Raw genomic sequence first — 27,105 nt, 5'->3', positions numbered from 1 at the left:
TGTGCTTCTTCACCCCAGATTACGCTAAAAAAACTGCATTTTCCCAGCTTGTATAGCTAATGCACATGAGTGTTCTTGAGTTGATTGACAGGCGATGTCTGTATCCAAAAGGTGATTGGCTTTTTTACCTTTAGGGCGGGACTGTCTTAACACATCCATTTGTCGTTATGATTTCTCCCATTCATTTTAATAGAAGTGACACATCTCTGCTAAATAGTCTCTGACGAAGCGTGACTATATTCACAATATGGCACGGCCTCAAGTGACATTGCTTTTATAAAACGGTCACCAAATTATTAAAATATTAGGGACACAAATGTTCATTAAAATGTAATATTTTGTAAATAAAATCATTAAATGCCATCCTTCCGCTAGAAGAAATAGAGCCTGACAACGAACAGTAAACAGAACATTGCTAGACAACAATAATATAGCTGTGTCCCAAATGACACACTATACACTATGCACTTACAGTATACACTATGCACTCAGCCATGTAGTGTATGAATTTTCAAAGTGTAGTATTGTCCCAAATTGAACACTTAACGTTTTTTTTTACTACACGGAAGCATTGGCCGTTTAACAGCTGACGGAAGTGACGTTTCAAGCACATGTGATGTGTTGCCACTAGCTTTAGCGTGTTAGCCAACCTCAGTTCAACTTTTTTCTTAAACAACGTACATATTCACACAGCGTGGGGTGATGGTAAATCATTCAACTCACATTTGTAAGGTGCTGTATTCGCTGAAGTTTTGCTAGCTGCTACATTCTTCATTATTTACAACTGTTTTGTCAGACCAGCAGCGCAGCCATGTAACTCCGCCCCTTCCGCTATGTACGGCAAGCCGCATGCATTGAGTGCATAAAATGTTCAACATTCCACACTCCGTTTTGACAGTTGAAAAAGTGCATCATCCGGGTACTTAAAGTACACTTTTTTTTGCTGCTATTTCAGTTTAAAGATACTACTTGCACTACTTACACTACAAAATGGCATAGAATAGTGCAGAAGTGTGCGGTTCAGGATGCACCTTAACTGTTAGCTAAGGGTGCTGCGGAGTGATACAAATGGAAGTTCTGTGATGGACCTACAGAGCTGAAATACTCTTCTAAAAATCTTAATTTGTGTTCTGCAGCAGAAAGAAAGTCATACACATCTGGAATTGCATGAGGGTGATCATTTTTGGGTGAACTATCCATTTAAGTCTCATGAGCAATAAAGAAAGAACTTCTGAGCAATAAAATAATCACCTGGGAAGGTTGAATGAATAAATGGTAAGGTGATAGGCATTAGGCAGACAGATGGAGAATCCCAAGTGAACCCTGCAACTTCAGTTAGAGGGTGGGGGAATCGACGGAATCGGGCATGGCAGACACACTGTGCTCTGGAAATAAGCACATGCATGAATAAGTCAATAATGGCTGTCCTAAAATGTGTACTTAAAAACAAACAACAATATGTGTGTGTGTGTGTGTGTGTGTATGTGTGCATGTCCATGTGGAAGGCTAAACTCCTGTGCTTTGGAAGAGTGAGACAGATGCCACATTCCCTCTGAATGAGAAACAGACACAGACAGAGGGATGAGAGACAGAGAGATGTCTCTTGATTCTCATCGATTGTGATCCAACCGTCTTTTTGAGTCTATGTGCTTTGCTGAGGAAAGAATTCAGAGATTCCATTGTTCCCCCCACCTCCCGAAACCAACTTTATTTTCACTTTATCTGTGGGAGAATATGTGCCAGTGCTTCTCTGTCTCTCATTTAAACAGCACTGTCATCAAACCAAAAACCAGCACAAAGGGAGAAGAGCAAGGCAATATGGAACTAATTCTGATCTGACGGCAGCCAAAAAACCCATTTACATCAGAGACAGTAGATTTGCTCCCTTTCTCTCCTCATTTGACCCTCTTCTCCTAAGCTTGATCAATATCACCTCATTTTGTCTTTGTCACTTTTTCACCATTGCCCACTTGCTCTTGTTCCAGGATGTTTGTTTCCACAGTTGCACCACTGTGTTTTGCAGGGGTGTTGATTTGACATGACTATTTCTTGCATCGGCCCTGAATTTGTTGTTTAATGATTCTTTTGCGCAGTGCAGTATAATTAATTTGTATTCTGTCATGTCTTTTATTACTAACACCTGCTATGACACATATCAGCTGGGGTGGCTGTGGCTCAGGTGGTAGAGCGGGTTAGCCACTAATCGCAGGGTTAGCGGTTTGATTCCCGGCCCACATGCCGAAGTGTCCTTGGGCAAGACGCTGAACCCCAAGTTGCTCCCAATGGCAGGCTAGTGCAAGTGTGTGTGTGAATTGGTGAATGAGTCACAGTGTAAAGCGCTTTGGAACTGTTAAGGTTAATAAAGGTGTTATATAAGTACAGACCATTTATATCAGGTGTAGATTTGATAAGTGAGCACTGTGCTTTAGCACTTCATGAGGAAACAAGCAGCGTTTGGGAGTAGCTAACAACAGAAAAAGTAGTTTTCAATAGTGTGACAATAATTCAGCTGTTTTCAATATAGTGTTACAAGCTAATTTGTCCAACAAGTAGCAGATTAGTGTGACAAAGTCACATAAGTATTGTCATCACCAGTGTTGGAGAAGCTGCTTTGAAACTGTAGCTTCCTAAGCTACAAGCTGCTCATAACTTAAAGTAATTTAACTACATTCAAGCTACTCTCTTAAAAAAGTAGTTAGCTATGCTACAAGCTACAAACAAAACAACACTGAAGCTACTTGAAGAATATTTTTAGATATATATTGGACGATAATTTCTTATTTCAGAATTTAGTAATATCATTTTTAACATCCCAAAAAAATTTTCTCAGGTTAAATGAACGTTTAAGTAGCTTAAATGTAGTTAGCTACCTTAGATTGTAGCTTGTAGAATAGCTAGTTGGCATGGGATCAAAGCCTTTTTCACGCAACGATAATCAGAACATTTACCAAAAGATTATTGATCTACATCAGCATTTTTTTCAGAAATAAATAGGGCTACTCGTTGTTCAATAGATTTTGTCTTTTCATACATATATCTTTGGTAAAGTGTGAGCGGCAGGGTATCTTAAAAGGTACACCAGATGGACAACGTGTTATAAAAATAGAAACAATTATTTTCTTTGAAGCTACAACTCCTGAGGCTGCCCAAAATTCTGCAGGGCCACGGAACACAACTCGCGTAGTCTTCCATTAAGTTCAACCCAAATCATCGTTAAAGGACAAGATTATTTACTCTAGCCATTACTGGATGATATATTGAGTATATGTATCTTTCATATAGCATACACAATGTATTTTCAGTTCCAAGTATATCTTTTTGTGGTTTGACAGCTTGAATGAAACCTACTCAAGGCCAAACTTATTTGACCAACCACCATTTGTAATTGTTCAGTTTGCACAAATACGCTAGTTTCATTTACTAACCTGCAAACTCATTAACGTCACTTCGTTAATTCTTGAATAATTCTTTTGTGTGTATGGTGACTAGATTCACAACTTTGGACTGCCACCTTCACTGCATCGACGTGTCCTGCATCGACGCAACCGGCATCACCCCCTTGTGGTCTCCCAAAGCTATTACACCAGACTCCATTAAACAGAAAGGAAACTGACAGTGAATTGAAAAGCACACAAATTAGGCTTGTAATTTAAATGTTGGCTAGTGGTGGTGATTTTAATTCATTTCAGTGACTCGATTCTTTTGATTCTATTCACCAAAAAGATTCATTCAGATTTGTTCATTGATGTGTTCACAGACCAGATCTTCAAGTTACGCCCTTGCTTCTGCAGATGGTGCCAAATTACCATCTTTTAAGTAATTGCATTGAACTGAAAGCAGTCAAAAAGTCTAATTATCCTTTATTAAAATTCTACTAAGAGACTTCATCACACACAAGTCTTTGCCCACAAATGACAACAAAGCATATCTATCATACTGTGGACTGCTGAGCATGACTTTTTTAATCAAGCTATACAAAAAAAAAGGACAACAATACTAGCCTAAAAATAATTATGAGTTTCAACAACGTTTGTATGTCATTATAATGTGTGGTCATCACTAACTTTTATTCATAATTCATCTGGCCCCTTTTCTTGTTGAACGAGATTGATGATATAAATGAACGACATGCAGTTCCTCTCGTTCAGTCTGTCAGCAGATCATCATTCATGATAACTGATTCGTTCATGTCGGTCACAAACGAGTTTACCAGTACATTCAGTTTGTTCACGTCACAAATGAAATTACAGACTAGGGCTGTGTTTCCCAAAAGCATTGTAAGCTAAGTAGATTGTAGAAACCATAGGTGCCAATGGTCTCTACAATCAACTTAAGCTTGCAATGCTTTTAGGAAACGCAGCCCTTGTTCAGTGAAGGGGCATATTCGTTCAGTGGGTCAGACCAATTTATGCTCCTTCACAGCCCGCTCTTGAACGCTACTGGCTCGCACTTTAAAAAGCAACACAAATTGAATTTGCATGTCTACAAATGTTTGAAGACACTTTAAAAATAGAGTTTAAACACCATAATCATTTTCACCACAAATGGCAGGTCTTATTTTCACTATATTTTGTCAAATGCCGGGCTTAATTATTACCAAGACAAAAAAAAAAAAAAAAAACGTTCAAGAAAAGCCTAAATATCTTACACTGTGCATCGAACATTTCCATCTGTAATTCATGCAATAAATTGGGGATCATGTTTTGTGCATACCTATAAACTGCATTTCACCGCTTTTTCTCCTTGTTGAACGCAAATGATTTGCATGCCGAACTGAATGAACGACAGGCCTCCATCTCTTTCAGACATTCTCAAATGAGTTTACCAGTATAGGCTGGGTTTCCTGAAGCACTAAGTAGGAAGTTAATCTCTAAGGTGCATTTCCCAAAAGCATAGTTATCTAAGTAGTTTGTATTAAAGAGAGCTTTGAACCTATCTTATGTCCATTAAGTGCAACTTAAACTTATCTTTCTCGCTTCTTTCACAGTTTATCAAAGACAATGGGACATTTAATCAATTGTATGAATATATTTTGATCATTTTTACGCCATTGTAAACTTTTTCAGAGGATAAAAATGTTGAAAAAAATCACTATGAAATCAATAGGCAGTCTCCGCAGTCTGCATATGCAGATTATTTAAGAAGACATATGTGAGAAATGTGACCATGCAGTTTAAAACTTAAATAAATATGCCAAAATAAATAATTAAAATATGGTTAACAAAGAAGATTAGAGTGAGAGTGTGCAATGAGAGATTCCCTCTCTCTTAATCCTCCTCCTCTTCTTCCTTCCTCCAATGGCTGGTTCAAATCGGCTCGTCTATAATCTTTTTACAAGGCAGTAACAAATTGCATGATGCATAATGGCAGTAAGGCTACAAGTACACAGTGCCTTGAACTCTAACCAGATGATTTATTAATATTTAGACAGGTCTATGAGTAGTTCAATACTGATGCCCGTCATTTTAATCCTGTTCCGGGTGCATTTATTCAGTTTCCAGACTAAGTAACTAAACTTTAGGCTACGTGGGACCCCCTTATGATTCACATTGTGTGCATTCACGTGTTTGGACTGACAGCTCCTGCAACGAAGCACTTAAGTTCTACTTTATAACAAGAGATTTACGTGCTGGTTTGATAAACAGGTGTTACTCCATCATAAAATAACAAGCGACGTTTGCTAAGATGACGGTAAAAGTCGCAACGTTATCGGGAAACCCATCCATATTCATTTTGTTCACAAACCACCTCTCATCTCATTGAGACTCAAATGACTGACTAGTACTATTGGAGGGGCGAATTCGTTCAGCTGGTGAAACTAATGATATTCTCCTTCACGGCTCAGTCTCAGTCAGTCTTTACAGGCATGAAAAGCAGTAGAGCTCATTGGCTTCGAAAGGGAGAGACGTCAGTGAACAAAGTATGGAGGTGAACGAGAATGATTTGTTCACTTAAAGATTAGTTCAAAAAGACAGTTTTGTTCATGAACAAAACATCAGTAATGTTGGCTAATGTTAATACAGTGTATCGATGCCTCAAAAACGTATTGAAAAAATAACGTGCTGATCTACACTCTTAGAAGCTAGCTATTTTTTTATAGAGTAGATCAACTGTCCTTCAAAACAAAGCTGCAGTGTGAAAATAGCTTTATCAACAATGGAAACTAGTCACCAAAGAGAAACTAGTTTGGTGTTTGGGAAAGTTCAGACTCTTGGAAAAGCGAGTTTTAGAGTTGTTAACAAGTGGGCCGCGGCCACTTCATGATAGTGCGCTCTGGGAGGTGGCATTTAGTGCACTGGAGTGTTCACTTTGTACAATTAGAGGTAGTTTGCAGCCATCTTGTGCAGTCATTGGTACACTAGCACAATAGGACACGGCATGGTAAGCCAGCGAGCCGTTTCATGGGAAAGAGCGTCTGAAAATGGCGCTCTGGTAGGTGCCCTCGCACGGTTTCTTTACAAGCGAGCCTTTTATTTTCCTGTGTTTCGAACTCTATCAATTTTCACAGCACATTCTCTCCCCTGGTTTTGTGGTTTGTCTGCCACCCCTCCTCCATTGCTACCCTGCTTGCTGCGTTCTTTATAAAGTCTTTCTTTTTCAACATCTTACCCATAACCCCTCTTACACCCCACCCCCTCACCTCAACACACCCTCACACTCACTCCATCTCTCGACATTCAGTTCCCTGTGTTCTTTTCTTTCTTGCTCTCTTTCTCTGCCTACTGTGGTCAGGTCTCTTGGGGAAAGACAGTTGGCAGGAAGCAGGCTTGCTGCCATAGCAACAGGATCCCTCCCTCTCCCACAGGTCTCCTTAGCAACCAGTAGCTTGGCATTGTTGTAATGAGCGGACCCTATGTGCCAGGCTAAGAGCATGAGTGCGTGTGTGTGTGCGCGCATGTATGTAACAGAGCGCATCTTTGTGTGCCTGTCTTATTGTAAAGACTGCCATGAGACCCATGGCTTCCAAATCTGAAGAGAATGCAAAATGTCTTTTGAATGAGTCTTTGTCCTATCACATGAACTTGAATATGTCATATTAAAATATACATTTTAAACGCATTACTATAGCTGAGTTTTAATTAACAGTCATGTGACGAGGTGTTTGATTAAAGCGATCAGCTCATTCCACGCCCTGCAACCGAAATAATTGATGCGTGACTTAATTAATGATTTACTAATTAATTGTGCATGCTCTGCCTAGAACAGAGGCTGACTTTGTGCTTGTTGATAAAGTCAGTCTTAGCTGTGCGCTTGTGTTTTTGTTTGTGAAGAGAAAGATAACACTGGGTACTTTAAAAATATTTGCGAGATGGAGTGTTTCCATGCAGCACGTTATTCTTATTTTACTATATATTTATTCACTATTATTTACCTTTTTGTAATTGTAGTTTGCAGCAAACCAAATAAAAAAATTTTTTTTTTTTTTTTTTTTTTTTGTGGTTTTCAAATGTGGTTCTATCAGAGCAAAGTTTCTATTGCAAGACGTGTGCTCCATCCAACTCCAGTGTTTTCTTGTAGCACTGTTTGCTTAAAGCATGAAAAATAAAAAATAAAAACAACAACAACAACAACAAAAAAAACCATTATATTGTTATTGTAATATTTGTCATTGTAGTAAATAAACATAAACTTAATTCATATTCTTTCAAATTAATTTCTAATGCAAGTACATACAGTATATGTTGTTTTAGGGATGTTCGGATATTTTTACTGGAAGTCAAAATACTGAGTAATAAAGTGTTATATTTTACATTTATACATTTAGACCTAAAAAAAAAAAAAAAAAACTGCCAATCCCTTAAGTAAAAATAAACTTAATTCAAGATATGTTGTCTGAAAACAAGTCTTAATAGTTTATGCAAGCACACACACACATGTTGTTTTAAGGACGTTCTGATATTTATCTGGAAGACAACACAAAATTACTGATTAAGAAAATGTTTTAATTCGCAGTGTACACATTTAGGGCTCTATTTTCGTGAGTGCGCAAAGTGCAGCGCTAAGCGCAACGACCGTGCGCAATGTCTTATCCAATTTTCGTGAGAGCGCAAAGTGCAGCGCTAAGTGCAACGACCGTGCGCAATGTCTTATCCAATTTTCGTGAGAGCACAAAGTGCAGCGCTAAGCGCAACGACCATGCGCAATGTCTTATCCAATTTTCGTGAGAGCGCAAAGTGCAAGTGGCCGTGGGTGGGAGTGTTTGCACTATTGTGGGTGTATGTACATAAACTTTGGGTGTATTGTATGATAATGAAGTGACGCAAAGGTCAATCTGCTATTTTCCTGAGAAATAGGTCGTTGCGCTAAGACGTTTGAAAACCACATCTTAACTTAACACAAAGTTTAAACTCTGTTCCTGCATTTGAAGTTTGGAGATTCCATCAGCAGGTGTAATTAAAGTTCAAGTCCAAACTCTGAAAATATACTGGAACATCAAATTATGTCCCTGACCATCAGAGTTTTATATGAGTCTTATATGAAAAAAAGAGATTTGTGTTAAACTATCTATAGGTCATGGTTTATTTTTCAATTATTATTATTATTATGTTTCAATTTACAGTTGGTAGGTATTTTTCCACCTGTTGTCGAAGATTGATTTTTAAGTCACTGCCAAAGGGTCTGGTGGAAGAAGTTGGAGAAGATAACATTTTTGGATTTGGTACGATTTTTTTTGACCACTTCATTATTTTGAATATATTTTCATTTTTTCTGAAGTGTAATTTGAATTTAGGAATATGTTTGGTTTAATTTTTTCGTGTATCAATCAATGTATTTAATTGTTCAAAATCTAAATCGACCGGTAGAAGTGAAGTGTGTGAGGATACAATCACTGTTAATACTAGCCATGATTTGTGTGTCAGTAGATGAAAATGATTAATAATACTTACATTCTCTCTAATTTAACTGAGCGTTCATCCAAATTCTGATGACAATCACATTTTCCATGTGTATAAATGTCACTTTTATATAAATATGCCTGACATTCAACAAGAACAAAGTTAATGCACAAAAGAATGTAAATCCATATTTCTGTTCTTCTAATTCATTTCATACAGTCCATTTACACTACCAACTTCTTATCAGCGTGCTGTCTTTGTTTATATTGCTGGTGCTTGAGATAATGGACTATATAATAGGACACAGATGGTAGAATAAACAGAGAAAACCTCAGAATTAAATTGCACTTAATTCAGACCATTGGCGTGTTGTGCGCGCGATTTCGCCAAAACTATACTTGTACCTAAATATCAAAACTTCATGGACATGCCCGCTGACTTTGCGCTTATGACTTATGGCATTATGCTAGCGCTCGTAAAATAGGGCCCTTATTCTTTTTAAAAAACACATTGTTTATAGCAAATTTTATATCACAACAAGAATTGTGCTCCATCCAACTCCATTGTTTTTTCTGAAGCATAAACCTTAAGTTGCAACCTTATAAAAATGCCAATCTGGTAAGTAAAAATTTACTTATATTAATACTTAATACTTAATATTCCAGATTCGATACAAGTTAAGCTCAGTCAACAGAATTTGTGGCATAATGTTGATTTCCACAAAAAATTATTTTGACTTTCTTTAAAAAAACAAAAATCTGATTTACAGTGAGGCACTTACAATGGAAGTGAATGGGAGCCAATTTTTGAACTTTAAAATAAGTATAACCACAAGACGTAAACAATATGTGTGTAAACATGATTTTAGTGTGAAAATCACTTACTAACCTTTTCTTCGCAAAGTTATAGCCAATTTTACAACTTTTTTACCATGACAATATAATGCTGTAAACCCTCAAACCTTAAAATGACTGTAAAAATGACAATTTAAAGAACTTTACAGCTCAAATAATAGTTTTAACAGAATAATTAATGCAAGTTCTTTTATAACATTATAAGCTTCACATTTCTGCCTTTAAACTCTGCCAAATTTTTCCCCATTCACTTCCATTGTAAGTATCTCACTGAAACCTCGATTTTTGCTTTTTTTTTTTTTTTTTTTGCTTTTTTTTTTTAAAGAAAAGGAGGAATGAGACTAAATTAATTTTTGTGGTTATCAATATTATGCCACAAATGCTGTCAATTGAACAACTTGTATTGAACCCAGAATTCTGCTTTAATTCAAGATATATTTTCTTAATATTTTCTGCAAGTACATATATGTTGTTTTAAGGATGTTCGTATAGTTTTACTGGAAGACAAGACAAAAATACTTATTTTGATGTTGAGTTTTACATTGTTATTTTTGCATTTCTATCATTGTAGTTTGTCACAAACCAAATTCAAGTCTTTTTTGTGTTAATCAAATATTGTTTATAGCAACTGCATCTGTACATGTAAGACCCAGGTGTAGGACCTCAGTTCTTCTGAGACAGCAGAGTCTGTACGATCTCCCACAGGTGTCTGTACTCTCCACCTGTTGTGTGAAAGCTTAGCTAGTGACTGTCGTCGGTTCAGGCTAACACTGCTCTCAGCTCTTAGCGCTGCCCCAATCTGGGCTTCATGCCACGCGACGACCGGTCAAAAGTATGCCAGGGGGTGGCTGTGCTATGCCGTGCCCACTACCCCACAGTGAAGAAATGGCTTTTATGCCCTGTAGGTCTGGTCAGCTCTGGCACGCAGGACGGATTTTCCGATCCCCCGCACCGCTCTCAGATGCTCCTTAATCTGCCCGCTCTATTTTTAAACCTTCCTCCCCTCTTTTTATCTCTCTCTGTCCTTCCCTCACTTCCTCCCACTCCCTTTCCATCCCTCAGGCTCTCCCCTTTCCCAGGGAACTTGGCCCAGCTCAGCCAGCAGCTCCAATTAGTGCTCAGTCCAAGGGGATGGAGCGCACTAGCTGGCTGCTCCCACCTACAGGCCCCCAGGGGCCTCGGCTTCTTTTCCATTCCCAGTCTACCTCTCTCAGGTTAGGCTAAAGCTCCAGACGCGGCCCCTCCCTTCCTCCCTGGTCCCTTTGGAGGGTGGGTATTCCACAGGGAAGCGGGCGAAGAGAGAGAGGCCTTCTGTCGCCTAAGAGTTGGCTGTAATGATGGCTTTGCTCTGTTTTTAGGATATGAGTTCTGTAGTTGTATTATTAGTGGTTCTTTTTTTTTATTATTATTTCTTCAATTTTTCATTGCTGATTTTGTCCATTATCACAGCAGAGAAACAAACCATTAAATAACTCTACGCGGACAAGCATTAAGATTATAAAGTAGAAGATTATAAAGTAGAAGATTTTTTTTAAACAAAATGAAACAAAAACTCACACAGTCTACACTACCCTTCAGAAGTTTGGAAACAATATATTTGTTATAGTGCTTTTAGTTGTTGTGTGTGGTTGAAATATAGAGAATAAGAATAAGAATAAAAAATATATATATTTTCAGTCCGGGCAATGTTATATAAGAGATATGTCATTATTGTTTTTACTAAAATATAAATATTTGGGGACCCACACCAAGTCTATTTTTTAATTTCGTATTGGGGGGGGGGGGGGGGGGGGTGGTCCTGGCAATGCTGTATTCTTAAAAACTTTGTGTTCATCCAAGAATCATCTACTTGCAGCAATGACACATTACGTATTAGCAGTCAGTTTATTCTAGAGCTCTTCCCAAAGATGTAATTGTAGGGCACTTCTCACAGATTTTCCAACCAAGCTTTTCTTACAACAGCTCAACAACTCAAACTTTGAATCATCTATCGATAATACTCATTTCTAATCATTCACCACTCAATCCTGTCTTTGAAAGTCTGCATAAAATGGCATCATCCAGAGTCTTCTCTTCACTGTTGTTGATTAAACTGGTGTTTGTTGTGTACTGGTCATCAACTATGTTTCCATCAAAGAGTTTTTATGCATCAAAAAGGTGTAGCGCATCAAAAGGTTTACTGATATAACTGATGGAAACGCAAATTATTGCAAATATTTCACAAGTGTCGACATAATATTTTTCCGTTTAACTCTAGTGCATAAACTCTATGTCGATAATTAAAATGTCGCAAAAAACTGGTTTGGAAAAACTTTTTGTCGAGAAAATTGGTATTAACGCAAAAATATAGTCTCACATGACAGCATGTACCTCAATCGTTAGCATGTGTTAATCATGACGACAAGGTATGTATACATCCTTGAAAGCCAATTTATTGTACGTGAAGCATTACTCGCACTGTTATGGATTGGTCTTAACGGTGTATCTGCACAGATCCGATGCTACAAACACATCTGCGTCATGACACTTCAGGAGTGCCAACACAAATATCTCGTATCATGCACCTGTCATTGACAAGTGCACGGAGAACAAATGAATGGCCACTCTTTGCGATTAAATTAATCATGGTAGCAACCCATTTATTTATTAAAGTTGCTTTACCACACCATTCAAAATAATAGACGGCAGTCACGGAATTAGCCCACAATACAAAAAACATATCATTTCTGTGCACAAAGATGTTTTAAATTAAAAATAAATACACAATACTAGGAGAAAAACATCAGTGTGCTTTTTTGGAACACTAACATAGCCCAATTCTATAAAATTATTGTTTATCTTACTTTTGAAAAAATGCCGGCAAAATTCCCTGTATTAAATAAAATAAATTACCATATGAAAAAATAATATTGTTAGGCCTATATAATTGCCTTTTCTTTTCACAAACTTAAATTAGTCTTACCCTGTTCTGTAGATGAAAAAGTCAGCTGAATTACATTCTCAGAATGCTCAACACTTTTTTCAAGACTGTAAACCCAAGACTATATTCTGATAAATATATCAGAACTATTTGTCCAATGCTGATAACACTTTCAGAAAACGAGCTTTTGAACATTTTACATTTTAAATATTTTAAATCTAACCCTCTTTACCTCGGATCGCATTTGCTGAGCTTCAGAAAATGTAAATTGCATTATGATGCTAAAATTAATTTTAGATGACAGTCAAGTTCAAGCAGAAGACAAAATTTCACACTTTTTTTTTTTTTTTTTACGTATTTTCACTTTGTCGATAACAAAACAGCGCAAGTGGACAACAAGTGGATGGAAACTAGGTTAGTGAAGCTGCTAGTTTAGGATCTGTGAGGAGTCTGTTTCTCAAACTAGAGACTCTGATGTACTTGTCTGCTTGTTGTTGTGCATCTAGGCCGTCCACTTCTCTCTCTATCTTGGTTAGATCCAGATTTCTTCTTTTAAAGGCACTAGTGTAAAAAAATCAATAGACTGATTAATTTCTAGAGAGATGTGTTTCTTTTTGGCCATTTTTACAACCCCAATTCCAAAAAAGTTGAGACAGTATAAAAAATGCTGATGCCGAACAAAAAGGAGTGATTTGTAAATTATATTCACCTTTTGCTAAATTACAAGCAATGCAACTACACATTATATGATGTTTTTCCTTGTGAATTTCATATATATATATATATATTTAAATTTTTATTTTTTTAATTTTATTTACAGTAAATTCAAATCAGATTATTACAACACGCTCCAAAAAAGTTGAGACGGGCAATTTAAGACTAATAAAAATTTGACGAGTTAAAATAACAAGGCAATGTGACACAGGAGATGTTAAACCGGTGAGGCAATTGTGTCATAGTATATAAGAAACCTCCAAAAACAGCCTAGTACTTCAAGAGCAAGGACCGGTCGAGACTTTTCAATTTGCCAACAGATGCTTCAGCAAATAATCCATCACTTTGAGAACAATATTCCCCAAAGACAAATTGGAAGGATTTTGGACATTTCACCCTCTACAGTGCACAATATAGTTAAAAGATTCAAGGAATCTGGTCAAATCTTTGTGCGTAAAGGGCAAGACGAAAACCACTTCTGAATGCACGTGATCTCTGATCCCTCAGACATCACTGTCTTAAAAAACATCATTCATCTGTAATGGATATCATGAACATGGGCTTGTGATAACTTTAGTAAACCTTTGTTAGTCAACACCATTCACTGCTGCATCCACAGATGCAAGTTAAGAGTTTACTATGCAAAGCAGAAGCCATACATCAACACTGTCCAGAAGTGTTGCCGACTTCTCTGGGCTCGGTCTCATCTTAGATGGAAAGTAGAACAGTGGAACTGTGTTTTTTGGTCCGACAAGACCACATTTGAAATAGTTTTTGAAAAACACAGCCGTCGTGTTCTCAGGCCAAAGAGGAAATGGACCATCCAAGCTGTTATCAGCGTCAGGTTCAAAAGCCAGTGTCTGTATGGGCCAGGGGTGTGTCATGGCATGGGTAACTCGCACATCTGTGAGCGCACCATTAATGCAGACAGATATGTAAAAAATTTTGAGCAACACATACTGCCATTCAGATATCTTTTTTTCCAGGGACGTCCCTGCATTTTCCAGCAGGACAACTTCAAACCACATCCAACTGAGAATGTGTGGCGCATTATGAAGCACACCATATGGCAACAAAGGCCCCGTACAATTGTTCAGCTGAAGACCTGCATAATGGATGAATGGGGGAAATTCATATGCTTAATCAAATGCTTAATAAGTGTTATTAGAAATAATGGTGATGTTTCACAGTGGTAAACACTCGACTGTCCCAACTTTTTTGGAGCGTGTTGCAATCATCTGATTTGAAATTACTGTACATTTTCAAAAAACAATGAAATTCACAAAGTAAAACATCACTTAATGTGTAGTTGTAGTGCTTTCAATATAGCAAAGGGTGAATATCATTTACAAATCACAAATTTATGTTTTTATTAGCATTTTTTATACTTTTCAGAATTGGGGTTGTAAAACCAAAATTTTACGTGCAAGAATATGGTGACTTGCAAGAAAGCAAGTGTACTCAATACTTGAGCAAATTTTCAACTGTTCTAACAAAAATAAATATTTTTTGAGTACCAAATTAGCATTTTACAATAATTTCACCTCTATAGCAGACTGGAGTAATCTCTTCTGAAAATGGGGCTTTTAACATCATAAAAATTGAATTTATAATAATAATAGTAAAATATAAAAATTATAAAAATTGCAACATTACTAATGTTTAAGCTAGTGTTTTTGATCAATTTAATGCATCTGAGATGAAGAGTAGCATCAGCTTCTTTCAAGAACAAAAATGTCTTTGTGATTCCAAACTTTTGAAGTGGTGTATTTCTGAACAGAATAATATACAATAAGTCCCTTTAAAGGGGTAGTTCACCCAAAAATGAAAATTCTCTCATGATTTACTCACCCTCATGCCATCTCAGATGTGTATGACTTTCTTTCTTCTGCAGAACAGAAATTAAGATTTTCAGAAGAATATTTCAGCTCTGTAGGTCCATAAAATGCAATGGGTGCCAAAATTTTGAAACTCCAAAATGCACATAAAGTCAGCATAAAAGTAATCTATAAGACTCCAGTAGTTAAATCAGTATCTTCTGAAGTGATATGACAGGTATGGGTAAGAAACAGATCAATATTTAAGTCGGTTTTTACCATTAATTCTCCCTCCTGCCCAGTAGGGGGCGATATGCATGGAGAATGCAAATCACCAAAAACAAAAGAAGATGGACTTAAATATTGAACTGTTTCTCACACACCTATCATATCGCTTGAGAAGATATGGATTTAACAACTGGAATCTTATGGATTACTTTTATGCTGTGTTTATGTGCATTTTGGAGCTTCAAAATGTTGGCACCCATTCACTTGCATTATATGGATCTATAGAGCTGAAAAATTCTTCTAAAAATGTGGGATGACATGAGGGTGAGTACATGATGAGATAATTTTCATTTTTGGGTGAACTATCCCTTTAAGTCAAGTCAGATCTCTATGTGGCCATCTTGGTAATGACCATGGGCAGGCATTTTCTTTCTACTTGAATAGGTAAAGTCTCCACAACTGTTCATCAAGATTACGTTTCGACAACATCACCAACATAATCTGACAATGGTTTTATAAATTGTGCTTCAGTCGCTCAAGTCATGCTAAAAAATGCATATAGTCCAGCTAATGTGTATGCACGAGTAAACGAGAAAATAAAACGTGATTGGCTCTTTAAAGTGTATATACCGCCATATTGAGCCTTATGATTTCCACTGTTCATTGTCCTACGAGAGGTCTACCTCCTCCTCCTTATCCTGTCTCTGTTAATACATGACATATATGCTATATTACCCAAAAATAATATAGTTAGCATACTTTTGTTAGCAGCATTATCATGTATGTAGCCTGTTCAATCCAGTAATTTCATATTGCCACATCCGTCACGTTGCTCACACCTCTGTCTGTGCTCACCTTCCACTGTTCCCATTAATCGCCTGTAAGTGTTCTTGCTTTTTCCCCAAACAGCCGAGCACCACCCGTGACATCATTCACAGGAAGTGCATCTTTAGCGTTGGCTAATTTCCATCGATTGCCTCCAGACAGGCTTAGCAGATGCGCCCTGTTCCCACACACAACTCTCATTTTAAGTCTCCTCGCCTGCAGGAGTTCTCGCTCACTCTCTCCCTCTCGCACAATGAAAGCAGTCAGCGCTTTTATCTCCTACCCCACTTGTGCTTATTATCAAATAAATGCGAGACAGAGAGATACCCATTGACAGTAGCATGCATAATGACTTCTGGCTGTGTGAAATGGATTAATAAATTATGGGTGAACGTGGCTGAAAATAGTTTTTCCAGTCCTGCGAGCGCACAAGAATGCTCGACAGAACAATCCCCCAACACGAGCTGTGCGTTCCGGACCGCGTTGAATGGAACACTGGGCAGAATGTAAAACAGAACACTGCCTTGAATACTCTGAGGAGACTGCTCAGCAAATTAGAATGCACCTCAAAATGAAAAACAGATCGCTTGACAAATGCTAGCCGGAATGGTTGGCTAAAACTTTGAGATAGACAGTGTCTTAACCATTGTCTTCTCTTTGTACTGAAATGAAGACACACAACGCATGCATAGAGAGGCTACTGCAATCATTGCATTTTGTACCTGAGAGTAGCTGAATGATTTAAAAAGCACTTTGTGATTTTTGTGACCTTGTCAAAAATGTGCCATGCACCTTCCAAATCCCATTCATTTTCTAGAGTGAAATTAGACCAAGGCCTGCATCAATGATGGTAGCCCTGTTGAAAAGACATAATTGTTTGGTCACCAGACTTCTTAATTCCTTTGCTACTTTTATCAGAAAGACTATGCTGGTTGATCAGTATGTTTTGCTAGTGAACCACCTAAGCTAATTCACAAGCTAGACCAGCACCAAACCAGCATAAACCAGACTAGACCACCATGGATATTCATACTGGTCTAAGATGGTATTTTCAGCCAGAACACTACAAATGTGTCATCAAAATGGTATCATCGCATGTGACTGCTCCCTTCTTGATTTTCTAAAAATGCGGATCTTAATATAATTATTTATTACTGACATCTTTATGTACCCCCTTTTAAAATATATAAATACATTTCACCTTACGGATCTTATCACAATTTCTCCCTGAGTTCTCTCAGGGGTTTCTGTTTGATTGTACATCTAATGTAAGCGTTGAAACCTTCCCTCTCTCACTGTATGATGGTTTTTTATTGTGACACGGGAATTGTTATGCCAGAACTTTCCATGTAAAAGCAGCCTTTTTTATGACTTTCATGACTTGTGGGCAGACGAGTCTGACGCGAAAACAAGAGGGTGGGGGCGACCAATGGCGCCAGGCGGTCAAATAGGTAATGATCTTAGTTCATAAACCCCAGTTTGACTAATTAAATGAGCATTCATTTAAATCTGTCAAGATGCCTAAATTATGACCAATGTTGTTTAGATCTTTAAAGCAGAATTTTTATGTCAAAATACTTTAACTTGTCCCATCTCAATATGCAGAGACAACTATATGTGTATCATCCCAAAATTGATTTCCCTGAAAACACTATGGGTCTGTAGTCATATTTCAAAACCTGTTTGAAAACAATCATTATTTTAATGAAGGTAGTGGCCCAGAAATGAAACACTTTAGCTTTAAAGAAACTTGAGTACCCAGGATCTGAAGGTCTGTTATAGTCTAATCACTCATGTTATGAAATTATCCTGTTTCTCCAATTAGATCCCTATGCAAGTTATTACACCCGTCATCACTCTTTCTTTACGCACCTCCTCTCTGGCCAGCATATGATCCCTACAACCCCCATTACTTTGTTGCATTCCAGGGGTCATAGTCAGCCATGGGGCAGCCAGATTTAACCAGGATTAGCCCCAGATTTCTCTGGATTATGCAGGCTAGAGTGGGATTAAACCTGATTGCCAGATTTTTCCTGTTTGCCGGTCATATTTGAAAGTGCCTGTATATCAGGTTGTGTTTCAATGAGTGAGTGTGTGTATGTGAGTGTTTGAAAATTATCTACCCAGAGTCTATCACAATGCTCTAACTGGATGCTAAATATTAAATTGCTGGAGGTTGCCAAGCTGCTTTAGTTTGGATTGCTATTAGGCATCCTTTCTCAATAGCATTATCCAACTGTATCAGGAGGCAGATCACATGAGCTTCACTGTCTGCACGCCGATTGGTAGTTGCTCCATCTTAATGTTGCTCATTTGCATAAAGTTAACTCTGCACAATATTGTCGCTTTGCCAACGATCACTGTCACTCAAGTTGCATTAAAATAGCAGACTCTCATTGAAAATGAATTTAAATCGCTGTGTGAACACTACCTAATGTGCAAGTATAATCATTACTGCAACAAATCACTGGCACTATTTGTAAGCTTTGGTAAGAAAATAGTATCTGCTAAGATAAAGTGTGTAATTTTATAAAAATATTGGTCTGTTTGTTTGAGCGGCATGACAGCCGACACAGCAACATTGACTCAACCAATAGGTTGCACTAATGGGACAGCAATTACACACTTTATCTTTTATACTTGAAGATAAGTGAATATTTGTAGTTTGGAGAGAATGTGTGTGTGATTTTTGTGTATCAGAGAGAGCCAAAGCAGGTCATAAGCAGATGGCTACACGACTGACCAGTGAATGACTCAGAGGCATAGGAGCTTGAAGGTGTCTGGGTCAAATTTTGAACCAGAGACCTGCTATTTATAACACTCACCACCGGCCACACTACCACCACAGCAATTATGACTTCATGAATAAACTGCTTTCATCAAACACCACATCCATGAAGAAAAGCACCCAGTGCTCTGCCTTATACTCCCAATCATAATGGAGCCACTAAGGGTGAAGAGTGGATCTTTTCACTGACTAAACGATGATGTGTGGCCTTTCAAGTCTGTAAGTTTGTCATGTTTAAAACATTTTAGCTTTCTACAACAAGCTAATGTGTAGACGGCTGTTTGGTGAGTTGATCCGTGGAGTGTCGGGGTGCTGATAGCTACTTAGAAGTCATGCAGCCTATAGTTGACTTGTTAATCACTGTAGCTCTGAGATAGCTCAAGCGATGGTGTGACTGCTGATGATTGAAGCTCTCTTGTGAGTTGGGTGAGTCGTCTGACTGTCAGAGATGAATGTCTGTTTGCAGTATACCTGCAGCATCAAACAGCATCTGCCTTTCTCTTTCCCCCACTTCTCGCATATAGCTCCTTTCTTCCCGTATCCACAGTAGTCATGGTTACCCCTGCAACAGAGCATGGTTGCCGGAGCTGTCAGAGCGTCGTGCTTAGATCACCTCATGCAGGTCGTTTCGGCATGCAGAACCTGTTCGTGACTCCACGCTTCAATTTGGCTTTGATTAAGTTGGCCCATGAAGCATCAGGCTCCTTTACTAGCACGGGGGCTTGTGTAATTTGGCAGAATAGCTGGTAGAGAATAAAGGCCCTTCCTGGAGGTGAGGGGACATAAATACATCTAGCTTATCCAATTTCTCACTGCTCCGAATGGATGCAGCAAATCTGCCAATGGTGTTGGGGGAAGAATTAGCCCCTCAGGTGTGAGGTGACACTGAAACAGCACGCTCTCTCAGATTAGCCTTCTTTACAGTCGATATCCAGCTGTAGTGTAAATTTTGCCAAGGTAATTGGCTCTTTTCAGTGACTGATATCTGACCACTCATGAGCGGTAATGGTTCTCAGAATCACAGTGGAAAACAAGAGGTGGCTTTCCATAAACGGGTGCTATGGGTGATTATGGAGTATAGATAGGCTGATAGACGCACTCAAACCATAATGGTATTGTGGGTGTTTGAGGGATAGGAAGTAGATTTGTTTTTATTTTTTATTATTTGCATTTTTTGTATTCTGTCAGAGCAGGTGAATGAAATTAGTGTCATGATTTGTGGCTGGATGGAGAGAGACAGAGAGAGAGAGAAAAGATAGTGATAAACAGATGCAGGGACACAGGGAAAGAGATGAATGAGTGTGAGAGCTAGGGAATCTGAGAGAGGGAGGGTGGAGTGATGGAGAGGGGGTGTGAACCCTTGAAAGGCTCTGTAGCTTTGAGTGTGAGAGACTGAGTATGTGTGTAAGGAGTGGTGCTCTCACTACATTAATGTTGCTGTGAACACATGTCAACACATTATATGGATTGTTGGTAGTGTTGAGAATTTGATAGACAGATATGATTCTCCTGCTGGAGAGAGAAAGAGAGAGACAGGGAGGGAGATAGAGATCAGTTGATGTGAATACAAGCATACTTTGGCGAGAGCACTCAACAGGAAGTAGCAGATTGAGGGATTTGGCCCTGTCCCTTTTCCAGAGAGAGATAGAAATGAAATATATGTTGTTCTAGTGTACTCTAAATACTGACACCCCACTGTCAGTAGATGGCCTTGCTCTTTCTTTTTCTTAACCCACCTTCTTCTTTCTGCAGTCCTCTAAGCCTAGTAGATCCATTCCCCTGCTAATCAAAATTAGCTATTGTATTTGTGTGTTAATGGAAGATAAATACTTTGAACACATTGTATTAATATTGTGTGATCTTTACACTGAGATACATTCCCATAAATCATAGTGTAATGTAGCGCTCAATGCTGCTCTCTAATTCATCAACATTCTTGACTCCATTGTTGTAATACAGCAAAGGAGAAATGCATTTCTCTGCTGCATCTGTATCACTGAAGCCTCTCTTTCTCTCTCTGGTTTTTGTTTCCTTCATCTGGTGCTCCTCCAGAAATAGTTAGTGTGCCAGAATCACACCTCACTCTCACTTTCGCATTTCACTCTCTGGCTTTCCCTCATATTTCCCCAAGACTGCAGTCGATAGATGCGTCTGTGTTCAGGTTGCCACGTGTGATTCATTTGGGTAACCTTGACTACGGTTTGATGTGCGTGTGGACTCGGCTTGGCTAGCTGCAGTGTGAGTCAGAGAAAGCGTGCAGCGTGCAGGAGTAGGTCTGCTTACAGTATTGATTTGCCTGAGCAGCCAAGAGGGGTTTCACCTTTTCCTGCACTGAGAGCTTCCAACTGCTGAAGAGTTTTTACAGGAACTTGCATTATCTTGTGATATTATTACCCTGAATGGTATTATTTTGAATATCTGTTGATTTGAATGCCTCTAACGTTTAAATGTCTCACCGAAACATTTGAATATTTCTTTGAATAAACCTTTGCAAATACCCTAGTTTTTTAAAATCTTCTTGTCCTAAATAAGAGTAAGACACCAAGTGGTGTTGCAAACATATCTCGATTCAAAACTGATCTCTAATGTATCCTGTTTTCTCCTCTCTACAGAACTCTATCAGACACAACCTCTCCCTTCACACCCGCTTCATCCGTGTGCAGAATGAGGGAACAGGAAAAAGTTCCTGGTGGATGCTTAACCCAGAGGGTGGAAAGATGGGCAAAGGTCCCCGCCGACGAGCTGTATCTATGGATAATGGAACCAAGTACACGAAGAGCCGAGGCCGGGTCAGCCGGAAGAGAGCTGGAGTGGTGGGAATGGCCCGAGAGCTTGGAGCACCTGGAATACAGGGATCACCAGAACATGGAAGCCCAGCTGGAAAGGGAGCAATGGGAGTGGGGAGCGAAGAGTTTGATGCCTGGACAGACCTGCACTCCAGAACCAGTTCCTCTGCATCAACGCTCAGTGGATGTCTGTCACCCATTCTGGCTGAAACAGAACCTGATGAACCAGAAGAAGGAGGGTTATCCTGCTCAGCCTCTCCTCGACTCTACCCTAGCCCTACCAGCACTAGATCTCCAGCTGTGGGAACAGGGGGACACTGTCCATCTGTCGAGCTCCCACACCTTGCTGATCTAACAGGAGCCATCAGCTTGGAAGAGGGCTACTCCCAGCCCCTGCCACTGAAGCGCAGTGGCTACCACTATGGACCTGGACCCAAAGCAGAGTCCTCCTACTGTGGAACAGTCTATGGCCAGCCATCCATGGGCATGCTTAGGCATCATACACCTATGCAGACCATCCAGGAAAACAAACCTTCCACCTTCCAGCGTGCCATCAGGGCATACACAGAGAACAATGCCCTTGAAAGTCTGCTAGCTGGGGGGCCACAATACTGTGGTAAGGACATGGCTGTAGGGCAAGGAGGAGCATCCCATTCACTTATGTCACAATCTAACAATGCTGTGCATGCTCACGGCCAGAATCACAGCCAGAGTCACAATCATAACCACGAGCAAGACCACAATCACAATCCCAGTCAAAGCCTTTCTAATGGCCATGGAATGAATCATGAGCAAAACCCAAGCCATCATCACAATTCCAGTCAAGCTCATAATAAGCATCATCCAGGTCTTGACTACAGTCATGGCCACAAACACCACCGTAGCCATGACTACGTTCAATCTCATGACCACAAACTTAATGCGAGTCCCAGTCCCAACCACATGCACAATCACAATCACTTGCATCAAAACAACTCCAGACAACCTGACCTTTCTCCCAGGGTCAACAGTGACATTTTGCATCCCTACAACCACAAATCAACCAACATATATGGCCCACGTGCTCACCTCCCTTCCACTGCGCTGCCTCCTAACCCTGCCAGTGTCTTGGATGTGCCCCAGGACCCCTGTTGCCTGGCTTCAGCACCGCAACCTCGCCATCAGTCCTACCCAGGTGCCCCCCTCCACCAGGGTATGACAGAACCTTGGCATGGGTACTACCACCACCCATCACAGAATCCTAATTACCATGGCAACCATCAAGCTAACCATCACCAGGAGCCTCACAACCGTTTGCAGTCTGAACTGGAAATGGATGTACACCAGAGCAGTCTGGATTGTGATGTTGAATCCATTCTCCTGAACGACTTCATGGACTCAGCAGAGGGAATAGACTTTAACTTTGACAGGTCACTGTCACAGGGTGTTGGCATGGGGATGGGTTTGGGGATGGGAATGGGAATGGGGGCATTTGTGGGTCCTCAACAATCACACAACAGCCAGAGCTGGGTTCCTGGATGAACTCTGTTGAGATTAAGGACCTACATATAGGCAATCCATCAACCCGTACAGCCTTCTGAAGGGCAGCAGGTCAATTCGGGGACTCAAATAAACAGTTTGACCAAGATTCCCTTTTGCTGATGTCAGATTCTTGACTCATAGTTATACCCTGCCCCCCTAAAATCCTCCCCCTCCTTCCTCTCACTGTATTTTCCCTGCTGTGGAATAATGTCATAGAGCCTTAACAGTCCTTTCTGTGGTTCATGTCCTTCAGTTTGTGCTCTATTCATCACCTCCATCTCTTAAATGGGCAAAAGCTCCAAAGCACTTTACATCTGTCGCCATCCATTCTGATGCTGTAACGATCACCCTGCGACCTGGAAGAAAATCACATTGTCCACTGGCCTGGGTTTAATGTATGCAAACGACTTTGTTATCCTTCCTGAAAAAATAAATAAAAAAGCGTTGGTGTCGTTTTGCTAAACACGAGTACAGGATTGAACAGTTGCTATTGCTGTCTGAGTGTCTGTGCCGTCATTTGTGTATTTGTCATTGTGTGCAGGTTGTGTGAGTGTGGAACTGCTTTTCTTTGGTAAATGTACATACCTCCTCCCAAGGAAGTCTATTGGATGTCCCTTTATTGTGGGCCAGGACAGTCATCCATCAGATACACTCTATTGATATTCAACATATCCTTTTTAATCTCCGAAGTAATGCACCAGCTATGCATCACTGTTGCAAATAGAATGTGATGCTCGGAGTGAACGGGGCTGTTTTTCCCCCGGACACACAGCAACTTAATGTGTTTTGGCGAAAGTGATGATTAAAGTCACTCTGCAGTAAGTGAGTGTGGGGGAGTATGTGTGTGTGTGTGTGTGTCGGGGGGGGGGCACTTGAAGAAAGTAGGGAGGCCAGAGATAGTGGAGGAATAGGAGAAATGCAAATATTCTCTCTATGCCCCCTTTCTCTCCATTCCATGAATTTATAAAGCTTCCGCTATAATGAAATAATGAATGATCCAACACTACTGCACATCCTGTGCAGGGCTCTTTCCTGGTTCACCTCAGCTTAGCTACTCTGTGGCCACCTTCCTCCTTCAGCAGCCAATGCACTGGCTTCATTAGCACCCTCCATTATCATCCTGCCTATGCAGGGTTACTTTAGGTAATCAATGCTGATTGATCACATTTGAAGCATTGTCAGTCCTCATTAACTGTGCGTTCATTTAAGACAGAGCTGGAATTTGGAAATGTATCTTAACTTTGCATCAGCTTGACAAAGTAATTATTGGATAGTAGTGCTACCTCAAGGTTGTAGGAAAAGCATCTCATATCTGGCTCCATGTCACAACAACTTTACAGAATGACTATACTCCACCATCTTCCAGAACTTTTGTGTCCTACACCATTGAACTGTGTGCTGATTATTTCAGTCAGCAAGCAAAAAAAATGGTGCTATCTTCTCTTTGCAGGCTTTGCAGGTCCTATCATATTGCCCTTATCCAGTGATTACACAGACTCGAGTAATTAAGTGCGAGTGTGTATTTTCTCATTCTGAATGTAACATAACACCAAGATTTCTGAGGGAAAGACTACTCTAATTATGAGGTGATTTGGTGAGGTTTGAGGAAATATATGGGCCACATTTAGGCATCTAATTCCCAATTGTCTTATCCTATTATGGCCACTAGACATAGAGGGAGAGGACAAAATAATGGAAACATTCACTTTGAAAGAATTAAATCACTGTTACAAATGAAGGATAAAACCAAATCTTTTAGGCTGATTCTTAATTACAAAACATATTAGATGTCAAAGAGGTCTGACTGCTAGCACGGAAGGAACATGAGGCAACTAATAGATTTTCAGTGACGGCGAAGAGTCAGTGCCTAAATTGCTCAAACATCCGTTTGGTCAAGGGGGACAGGCTCAAAAATAATTACTATTTGCCAAACATGGAAAATCTGCATTGGCAAAGAGAAAGTCAATGCTCTCAGACAATCAGAAATGTACAAAGTACAGCCTTAAAAATTACCACATGAATCAGCATCTCTCTGCTTAAGCATCAACAAATGCCATTTTATGAAATCAGATAGGTAACATTACTGTTTCCCCACAATATTCCATGATTCCAGGAGTATAGTACCTCCATGCACACTACTAAACGAATTCAATACTGATTTCTTGACTACCAGGTTAAAGTTGTAATCCATGGCCAGTCATCAAATCTGACCACTGTCAAACCTTAATGTAAAGCTCTGGAGTGCAGAGAGTAGATTCCACTGTCTTTATTAAATATGTGAAGGCTTTCAACACTCCAAGAAGAAATAAAATGTTGTGAAGGTAACAACTACTTATTAGGTCCTTGATATTCCTATATGTTTTGGTATCTCAGTTATTTTGTCTCCTCTTTGTATCTTTATTTGCTTTGGTCGACCATTATTAATGTGATGTAAAGTGCATCTTTCCCCCTTTTTGATGCTGTCAGGTGCTTGCTCAGAGGCTGAAAAACTGCCCACAGATATACGACTTGGATGCAATCTTTATGTTCTGCTTAAAATTTGATGAGAAAAAACATGGAGAAAGAAATGGGTAGGGTGGTTACAAAAGAGAAAAACATCTGACAGAGAATGAGTTGAAAAGGACAGCACTAGGTTGAGTGAAAAATAAATTGTGTATGTGTGTTTGTGTGCATGAGAGAGTCAGTCAGAGTAGCTTCCTTCAGCAGAGCTGTTTGAATCAGGCCAAATGTCAAGTGGCTCTTCACAGCGTTTATCACACGGCCTGATCAGATAGCCATCCCTCTTTTGCACTCTCTCTCTCTCTCTCTCTCTCTCTCTCTTTCCTGCCAAGGACAATGAGTCCTGTCTTCATCCCATTCTCTTTCATTCCCATCTTTATGTTCTTTTCATGGTGGCCAGGAATCTGTTGTTATCCAGCTGTGATTTTGATTGCTGGCCCACGCTTGCCTCTGTACTCAGTTTCATGTGTGTGTGTGTGTGTGTGTGTGTGTGTGTGTGTGTGTGTGTGTGAGTATGTGTGGGTCTAGCAAAGTGACGTACCTGAAATGAGTATGAAAATTAACTGAAAATGTGCCCTGGTATTTACTATGCCTGGCTATCAATAATATAATATACACAGTTTATATTTATTGGGTATAAAGATGGGTTTGTGGGTGACAGTATTGAGCTCCTGTATCCCATCCATTTATATGACAAGATCATGATTCTATTACAGTTCATTTCTGTTTCATGCTGTACAAATATATGGATTGAGAAAATTGTATAATATTTTTTGACAAGCAAATATCAGTTTTATTTCTTCTTTTTTTAATGATGTATCTGCTCATCTTGTGGCTTGTAAAATAAAACAAAAGAGAACTTGAAAATCTTGAGCCGCGTGTGTGTGTGTGGGCAGGTTTAAGTGGTTTACGAGGACATTTTTTAGGTTACAAACTGGTAATTACAAGGGTATTATGCTATAAATGTGGTTTGAGGACATTTCTAGTGTCCCCATAATTCAAATCACTTAAAAAACATACTAAATGATGTTTTATTAAAAATGTAAAAATGCAGAAAGTTTTCTGTGAGGGTTAGGTTTAGGGGTAAGGTTAGGGGATAGAATCTATTGTTCATACAGAATAAAAATCATTATGTCTATGGAGAGTCCTCATAATGATAGCTGCACCAACATGAGTGTGTGTGTGTGTGTGTGTGTGTGTGTCTGATAAGGCTCGTTAACACCCCTGATGCTGTAGCACAGCTGTACTCGTCCCAATGGAAGCATTCTCACTGAGGGAATGCCAGCATCTGCAGAGCCATACTGTTCCATGGCTTT

The 27,105-nt window shown here is 39.4% G+C and overlaps 1 protein-coding gene across 1 annotated transcript in view; it reads left to right on the top strand.

The window, feature by feature from the left end:
• LOC127420698 (forkhead box protein O6-like) overlaps window positions 1-26,640 on the top strand; it is a 49,504-nt gene extending 22,864 nt beyond the window's left edge. Inside the window, exon 2 of the mRNA XM_051663180.1 lies at window positions 21,596-26,640. Within this exon, the coding sequence (XP_051519140.1) occupies window positions 21,596-23,290 (1,695 nt within the window). The 3' untranslated portion in view covers window positions 23,291-26,640. The remainder of the gene's footprint in view (window positions 1-21,595) is intronic.
• The last annotated feature ends 465 nt before the right edge of the window (window positions 26,641-27,105 follow it).

Source organism: Myxocyprinus asiaticus, chromosome 30 (genome assembly GCF_019703515.2).
Source record: "Myxocyprinus asiaticus isolate MX2 ecotype Aquarium Trade chromosome 30, UBuf_Myxa_2, whole genome shotgun sequence".
Lineage (NCBI taxonomy): Eukaryota > Metazoa > Chordata > Actinopteri > Cypriniformes > Catostomidae > Myxocyprinus > Myxocyprinus asiaticus.
The sequence above is the reverse complement of the archived record's forward strand: the minus strand, read 5'-3'. Positions and strand labels throughout refer to the sequence as shown.